This window comes from Pundamilia nyererei, unplaced genomic scaffold (genome assembly GCF_000239375.1).
Source record: "Pundamilia nyererei isolate P.nyererei 1_Seehausen unplaced genomic scaffold, PunNye1.0 scaffold00091, whole genome shotgun sequence".
In the NCBI taxonomy this organism is placed as follows: Eukaryota; Metazoa; Chordata; class Actinopteri; order Cichliformes; family Cichlidae; genus Pundamilia; species Pundamilia nyererei.
This window is the reverse complement of record NW_005187492.1, coordinates 1,912,246-1,920,574: the sequence shown is the minus strand read 5'-3', so window position 1 is coordinate 1,920,574 and position 8,329 is coordinate 1,912,246. Positions and strand designations below refer to the sequence as shown.

The 8,329-nt window shown below is 38.9% G+C and overlaps 2 protein-coding genes across 3 annotated transcripts in view; both read left to right on the top strand.

Moving 5' to 3' along the window:
* Nucleotides 1-1,506: 1,506 nt before the first annotated feature.
* On the top strand, nt 1,507-5,353 carry LOC102206777 (multidrug and toxin extrusion protein 1-like). Its single transcript, XM_005739427.2, has 17 exons — nt 1,507-1,614; nt 1,717-1,818; nt 1,957-2,025; nt 2,150-2,298; nt 2,572-2,614; nt 2,729-2,773; nt 2,899-2,996; nt 3,102-3,199; nt 3,281-3,394; nt 3,560-3,627; nt 3,746-3,854; nt 3,949-4,024; nt 4,110-4,179; nt 4,284-4,416; nt 4,553-4,647; nt 4,814-4,903; nt 5,072-5,353. The coding sequence occupies exons 1-17, from the start codon at nt 1,507-1,509 to the stop codon at nt 5,351-5,353; spliced, it is 1,749 nt and encodes a 582-aa protein (XP_005739484.2).
* A 1,567-nt stretch (nt 5,354-6,920) lies between these two features.
* The window catches only part of LOC102192040 (multidrug and toxin extrusion protein 1-like), a 7,140-nt gene continuing 5,731 nt past the window's right edge, over nt 6,921-8,329 (top strand). For both annotated transcript variants that reach the window (XM_005739373.2, XM_013912472.1), the window contains exons 1-4: nt 6,921-7,080; nt 7,400-7,501; nt 7,736-7,804; nt 7,904-8,052. In XM_005739373.2, coding sequence (XP_005739430.1) covers nt 6,973-7,080; nt 7,400-7,501; nt 7,736-7,804; nt 7,904-8,052 — 428 coding nt within the window. In that variant the 5' untranslated portion in view covers nt 6,921-6,972. The remainder of the gene's footprint in view (nt 7,081-7,399; nt 7,502-7,735; nt 7,805-7,903; nt 8,053-8,329) is intronic.

Below are 8,329 nucleotides of genomic sequence, written 5' to 3'. Positions count from 1 at the left end.
GCACACAAGAATTTCACTCGCATGTGCTGTGCCAGTGTGCCTGCACATGTGATGTGACAATAAAAGTGATTTGATTTGATTTGATTTGAATATATCTAATTGTATACTCCAAGTATTTATGATAAGAGAGTTAGGTTTTCAATAAGGGAAGTAGTCAGAGTGACTCAGTGTGAGTTTATAGAAACAAGTTTAACAATATAACAATTATATATTTATCTCCTGCTTGTTCCAACTGAAATGCACCACATGGACTCCACAACGTAGCAAATATTAACTCATGAAACAGACTTTGTTCTGTGTTACAAATACTACATAATACAGCTCTATTACATAATGATATATTTTTATTATTTGGTTTTTGCTCACGGTATCAAACTTGCATTTATTTAACAAAAGCAAACAGCCTACCCAAGGTGCTCACGAGAGTGACTTGTATAAATTTGTAAAATAAAAGTGTAATAATTGTGTATTAATCTCCAGGTCCCTCCAGTTGAAATGTATCATTAGAGGCTCTCAAAATCCTTGCCTCCTTAAAAGCTCACAAGAAAGAAAGAAGCAAATTCACTTAGTGGTAAAAACATCTTTTTGAACTCTATAAAAGAAGACTACGTGCAATCACTCTCACAGAGATAGCAAGTTGAGTGGGTTTTATGCCTAACAGCAGCAGAAGGCTGCATCTCAAGTGATATGTTTCTAGAGCACTGACTGCATAACCTTATTGCTCTCCAGTATGACACGGAAACACTATAAATCTCCTGCAGGATTGATTACTGCAATGCTCTTATTTTTGGTCTTCGAAGAAATCTTTGTTACCCCTGTAACTGCTTCAGAACTCGGCTGCACATGTTGATGAGGACCAGAAAGAGCCCGGATTACACCAATTTTAAGCACTGTCTCTCAGTCAGTGTTTTCAACTTGATTGCCTTTATATGTACCTGTATAGCTACCTTTTTAAAACTTTATTTCATTTTATCGCCAGTGTTTCCGTACAATGGGTTGGCGTCTAATATCTAGGTGGGAATGTAGGTGCAGTAAGGGCATAATGAAGGGGATCTATGTATGTTTTTGTTTATTTTCTGGTTTTAATGTGTACAGCACTTTGTGTTGTATCCTTATTGTATGAAAAGTGTGATATAAATAAAGTTTTGATTTTGATTACATTCTTGAAGGTGATTTTGCTCGCACAAAATGGCACGTGTGTGCAAAAGAGAAATGACATAAAACCAAAAAGATCGCAAAACGAGTGCTACATGTACTTATTAATGAAATGCAAATTCCTAGAGTGTATCTGCAGTCAGGAAACAGTCTAGACCTCTGTAATGATACTGTAAAAATAAACAAAAAAGACTTACTGGATAACTTGGGGGAAATTCATTAGTAACCTTTTAAGATGTTGAAAAACTTAGAACATCAGTGGTGGATTCTGTGCATAGAGGGCATTACAGATACAGGTACATGACAGACAGGATGGATGCTTCAGTGGAAAAACCGTCTGGTCCTGCAGACATGGAGGTTTCCAGTGACAAGCTTTTCTGCTGCAGGGGAGTTCGTAACAAGGTCCCTCTGACCTACAGAGAGGAACTGTATCACATCCTGAGGATGACGGGGCCTCTGGTAAATACTGATACTGTCTGCTTACACTTTTCTTCCTGTAAGACGTTGTGTCATGTGATACCTGTATCACCAGTGGAACATTTTTGGTATTTGTCTTTCTAGCTGCTGTCTCGAATCCTCAATTACATGCTTCCGTTTGTGGTTACAATGTTTTGTGGCCGTCTGGGAAACGATGTGATGGCCGGCTATGGATTAGCTTCTGCTGTAAGTGGTTGTCTGTGGAGGCTGATGTAAGGAAATCATAAATAAAGACAAAGTTTCCAGGCACCTAGCAGATGGACAATAGATATTACAGCTATGAATTTGTGTTCTCTTTATACCTATATTTCATATTCATTTCAGACCATTAACGTGAGCACAGCAGCGACAGGCACTGGTCTGGCACTGGCGTGTGATACTTTGGTGTCTCAGGTTTGGAAACTCATATTTTATTAGTTTTTTCCCCCTGACCCCTAATTTCCCTTAATGCACATCCTAACTGTAACTATTTCTCACATTCATAAAATGATTAACTATGTCTGTGTGCTGCTTGAAGACCTTTGGTGGTAAGAACCTGCTGCGTGTGGGAGTGATCCTTCAGCGAGGCATCATTATCCTGCTATTGTTCTGTCTCCCCTGCTGGGGTCTCCTCATTAATGCAGAGGCCATCCTCTTATGTCTGGGCCAGGACCGTGAGGTGGCCGGGTAACTGAGCACACAGAACTTGCACATACAACTCAATCTTATTGTCAGTCAGAACAAGATACCCTCTCAACGCTAACAAGTGTCTACACTAACACTTGTCCTAGTCCCTACAGGAGTCATATGCAGTACAATAACTTTCAATAACATTTTTTGCCATAAATTAGCTTTTGAGTGGTAGCAGAGCTATCTGAGCCTGAACAGTGTATCTAACTATAATAGTCATTTCTTTAGCTTTGATTGGATCTGAATACATCGGCTTTTTTTTTTACCCAGAATAGCTCAGCTGTATATTACAGCCTTCCTTCCTGCAGTGCCGGTGAGATGTGATTTTTCTCTCTGCTTTTTGTGCAAATTCAGTAGAGACACATATACACACCATTTTTTTTTCTTTTTGCTAAATTTAAGCATTTTTGTCATAATTGTTTTTTAGGCAATGTTTCTACATCATCTTCAGGTGTCTTATCTACAGAACCAGGTATGCTAATGCTGTGTACATAATTGCCTTTTCTTGTAATAGAATCACAGTTTGTTGTCTCAATCATTGCGATACAGAGAGAAAGGTATGTTAAGCCTTGCATCATCTGGTGTTTGTGTACTCAGGGAATAATATTGCCACAAATGTACACTGCTGCTCTGGCAAACATTGCAAATGTGGTGACAAACTACATCTTTCTTTACTGGCTGGATCTTGGTGTTGGGTAGATATACTCATCTCAACTATCATTTTACACACGCACACACATATATACAGAAAAAAAAATGACATACTGGAATATCTCTGTGTCATTGCATATGGCTTTCAGTGGCTCTGCAGCAGCCCACACTCTAGCTTGGATTTACATCTGCGCTTTTCTGTTTGTGTACATCTGGTGGAAGAAACTCCATGTATCAACATGGGGAGGTGAGATATTTAAAATGCATGCTCTCTCTGTGCTTGCACTAAAAAGTTCTATATAAACTGAGCGTCTCTCTCCCCCTGCAGGCTGGTCTGCAGAATCACTGCAGGAGTGGGGCTCCTACATGAAGCTGGCCATTCCCAGTACCTTAATGACTTGTTTTGAGTGGTGGGTTTATGAGTTTGGAGGATTCTTTGCAGGTAATCCCTATTTATGGTGTGAAATATATATATATATTCAATTATCATGGAATATGTGCAATATACAGGATTAAACCAGTAAAGCCTGCTTCTAAGATAATTGGGTTTAGAGCTGGCAATACAGTCTGCAAAGGCTATAATTTATTCTGTGTCTGTAATGATCAGGAATGCTGGGTGAAGATGAGCTGGCAGCTCAACATGCTGTGATAATGGTGGCTTTCATTACTTACATGGTACTGTGTAGTGACTGCAAATCAGAACATTTCATTGTCGCCTCTTTCATAAAAAGTCTCAAATTTGGGTGATTTATTTAACTTTTTCCTTTCCTTTTTCAAAACAATGAATCCATAGTTCCCTCTTGGTGTTCAAGCTGCAGCATGTGCCCGTGTGGGCAATGCTCTTGGGGCTGGAGACACTGACAGGGCGATTCTATCAGCCAAGATGTCACTGGCTCTTGCAGGTTAGCTAAATGTGTTCTTCTGTGGTGTCTGATATTTATGAGTATTTCAAGTTAGATTTTTTTTCTCAGTATGACAGATTACTTACCTTTCCAGGTAGTTTTGCTGTTGTTGAAGGCCTCTTCCTGGGTGCTACTAAAACAATCATTGGATTCATCTTCACATCTGATGAGTGAGTCTGTGTACCTGTGTACCTAAACACCTGCTTATACAGTATAAACTCTATACATGAGACTTTGGCTTAATTATCATTACAGAAAAATTGTAGCTCTGGTGTCACAGTTGATGAACGCTTATTGTTTCCTTCAATTTTTTGATGGCCTTGTGGTGAGTCTACCAGCTCTCGTTGTATTCAGAGCAACTATATTTGCAGCATGATTCCAAAGGCACCAGATTCATGTCAAATATGAAATTTGTTTTCTCTATCCCAGTGTGTGTGCACAGGCATCTTCTTGGGTACTGGCAAACAGAAGATACCAGCTGCGGCTAATCTCATTGGATACTACTGCATAGGGCTTTCATTGAGCATCACTCTGATGTTTGTTGTAAAACTAGGAGTGCTGGGTAATTACATCAAGTGGTCATATTTTGTTAAGTTCATAGACATGCAAGAAGAATAAATTGTTGCCTAGCAAGAGCCAGTTATTACAACTGATGCTCAGCGTGATTTCAACAGACCCATTTGTCTTTCTCTCTGCAGGTTTTTGGCTTGGACTGCTCATTTGCGTCATCTTACAGTCCACCTTTTACATCATTGTCATCTTCAAGCTGAACTGGAAGAGAATGACAGATGAGGTATATTAACTGTCTAATATAACAATCAAGGTCATGCAGGGACTCAGCTGTTCATATACAGACAGAGATTTGTTGTTTTAAATTTTTGAGGCATCTGTGAGTGAGACAAAGCTGTACGTAAATATGGAAAATTTTGATTTGGTTTTGCAACTTTTCTATTTTTCAGGCTGTGAAACGAGCTCAGAAAAAGATTTACATGACGGCATTAGGCACGGATGTTGTTTCAGACACTGGCCAAACATCAAGCAATGGGAATGTAAGTGGTCCAATCTAAATTGGTTGATGTGTCTTGTTCTACTTTGTTATCAGAGTAGAAGTAGCACTTCTACTACTTCTAGTACTTTGCTCTATGTTTATTCTTACATTTCATTACATTTATCTTTATTTAACTTAATAAAGTAATGGAAAATACAATTCCTTTAAGTCAGTAGATGGCTACACACCAGTGAGTACCAAGTGCCAAGCGACACAGGGCGAACACGTGGACCACGACCCGAAGAGCAGCCATCTCTCCATCACTCAGCTGATCATCAGGCGAGGCCTCACTATGTTTGCAGCTGTTGGACTTCTTGCTGTGGGAGTAGGTGTGTACTTCCTTGTGCCTCTGCCAGAGACGATATCTGCAAACTCTACAATGGACAGGATTAATAGTACAGATACTCCTGATCAAATCTCCACCAGTGTGATGGTCACATTAGAGAGATAGCGTAAAAACACAGTGTTAAGCTCTTACAGAATGATTCTCTTGGACTGTTTCAGGACCCAACTGTAACAGATGTGATTCAAAAATAAGGTGAATTAATGGTGTTGGGTACATTTCATTTTCTTCAAATTATCATCATTATTAAGTAATAAATGACCTATTTCATCACAAAGTGATGAATGTGTATCTGATTGTTTTATCAGCATTTTGTTTTTAAGAATACATGTCAACAGTTGCTAAGTATAAATCCTGCCTGGAGATGAAAATTAAACTTTGTCTAATGACCAAAGAAACAATGCTGTTGACAGAAATGTTAATAGATGTTCCATTTTAATTATTAAAAAAAAAACATTTTAGGTTGAACTCTTTGGTGTGAAATTTTTTTTTTTGCTTGTTTATTTGTTTGTTTTTGTCGTGGTGAAGCCAAGCTGTTTATGTAGGGGTGACCAAACTCAGACTGCATGATGCGGGATATAAAATAGAGTCCAGTTATTAATTTCTTTCTCCTTTTTTTCTGCATGGAAAAAATGAAATCATGAATTTATTTCACTCAATTTTTTAGAAATATTTTAAAAACATATCTATGTTGCTCAGGTGATAAGAATTTCATGTCTTTGCACTGTTAAATGCAAAGCTGTAAAAAACAGCTGTATATAAATGTTTCTGTCTCAAAAATAGTTATTGGATCCTGTTTTAAGAGTATGCACTTGTCCCCCTAAAAGCCTTCACCCTCATATATGTTAGGTAGCTCGAGTGTTATAGTAGCTCTGGGTTATGGAGACCTTAGTTGATCTTTCTCTGCTCTGAGAACCTCTATCACCTCTTGGTTCTGCTGTGTGGCCTCCTCCTGGTAGGACATACCTGAAACACCTCACTTCACCCCACGTCCTAAGGGGGACGTCCTGATCATATGTCCAAGACATCTCAACCAGCTCTTTTAAATGTGGAGGTGCAACTACAATCATCCACTTGTTTTTGTGTGTCAAGTCTCTAAGAGATTTATTAATGAAGGTATCAAAAGGACATCCTTCCCCAAGACACTCACAAATGTTTCTTTTATGATCACATTTCCCTCTTTACTCCTTTTCTATTGTTAACACCTCTTTGATGGTTGAGTTCTTAATTACCACTTTCAATTTGGCTTGAGAAGGCATTAAGTAAGCTATTTCATGTTTCTAGGATGCTGGATTGTTTAAGAAGTCTGTGAAATACTACAAGAGATTACATTATCAGATTTTCTCCAACAATGGCCTTTTTTTGGTCTACCATTGTGCAAATGTTTGATCTTTGCAGTTCTAAAATCCTGATGTTATTATTTTTGTAAAATTTCCTCAGCTGACCACAACTAGAGGTAGTTACTTGTGTTTTACACACGTTTAATCACCCAGATCAAAACATTCTTGCTTTCAAGTCCTCACCCCCATCTTTGCCTTTGTTGTGGTTGCTGAGTGTTTCTCTCTTCCTTCTCACAATCTGTGTTGTTTCAGCTGGACTTTGTTTTGCTCCAAGGCAGCTGTGGCTGCATCCTTTGCAGCATCCTGGAGTGCAACTAAGATGACTGTGTGAGAGTATAGAGAAAGGTTTTAGTGGAAGAACATACATTAGCATCTGGGGCTGCAGACATGGAGAGGTCCAGCGGCAAACGTTTTTGTTGTAGACGGGTGTGCCACAGGGTTCCTGTGGCACACAGAGAGGAACTGTACCACATCCTGAAGATGACAGGTCCTCTGGTAAGTACTGGGATTGCTCACGTGCCATGATCTTTCTTTAACAGACCACGTAGATGGAGATTATCCTTGCTGATGATACAACAGAAGACTGATGACAGTCTTTCTTTTTTTTTTAAAAAGTTTAAGATGTCAGGAAAACATACTTTCACAGATGTGACAATAAAACTGAAACAATATTTGGCACTTTTTACTCGCTAAACTTGTCAGGAAATCTGTGTACCACGATAATTAGTTGCAGTATGTAATGGTTTATTTTTAAATTACTTGTCATGTGATACTGGTATCACTCCTGCAACATTTTTGGTATTTGTCTTTCTAGCTGCTCTCTCGAATCCTCAATTACATGCTTCCGTTTGTGGTTACAATGTTCTGTGGCCGTCTGGGAAATGACGTGATGGCTGGCTATGGATTAGCTTCTGCTGTAAGTCATCTGTATGCTCCACTGATGTTTTGAAGCTTACTCGAAAAATGGATTAAATGAAGAAGTAATTACGAGGATGCTGATGGAAGAAAAGGAATTGTTACTTAAGTCAGCAAGATAATTGTCTCGTAATCACTCGTCAACAACACTTATGATTTAATCTATGCTAAGCACTTGACACTTGCTCTTAAGAATCATTCAAGTTTTGCTTATAATAGTTTGCATTCATTTCAGACAATTAATATTACCACTGCAGCAACAGGATTTGGTCTGGGACTGGCATGTGATACTTTGGTGTCTCAGGTCTGTAAAACCAAGTCAACATGATGCTATCATACACTGGAATTTTTTGCTTTCCCTTTTTTCTTGCCGCCATCTTTAAAATGTTCATTATCCTGACAGACTTTTGGTGCTAAAAATCTACTCCGGGTGGGCGTGATCCTTCAGCGGGGCATAATCATCCTCTTGTTGTTCTGTCTGCCTTGCTGGGGTCTCCTCATTAATGCTCAGGCCATCCTATTATGTGTGGGCCAGAACCCTGAGGTGGCCAGGTAACTAACAGCAGCAAATATACAGTAATATTATTGATACAACTGGCATAGATATGGGTACATTTAAACATGAAACCTGATCTTCTCAGGAATAACATCTGTGCATTAAAACCATTTCTGGTTGCCAAAGATTCACTAAACAGAATCACAATACAAATTAAGTGAATGTCAAAATGATCTCAACTAATCGTATAAAACTGAACCAATGTTCCCTCTAATTTTTCATGCGTCTGAGCGAACACAAACTCCCTGAGCGGTCCCTTGGACCACTGTGAGC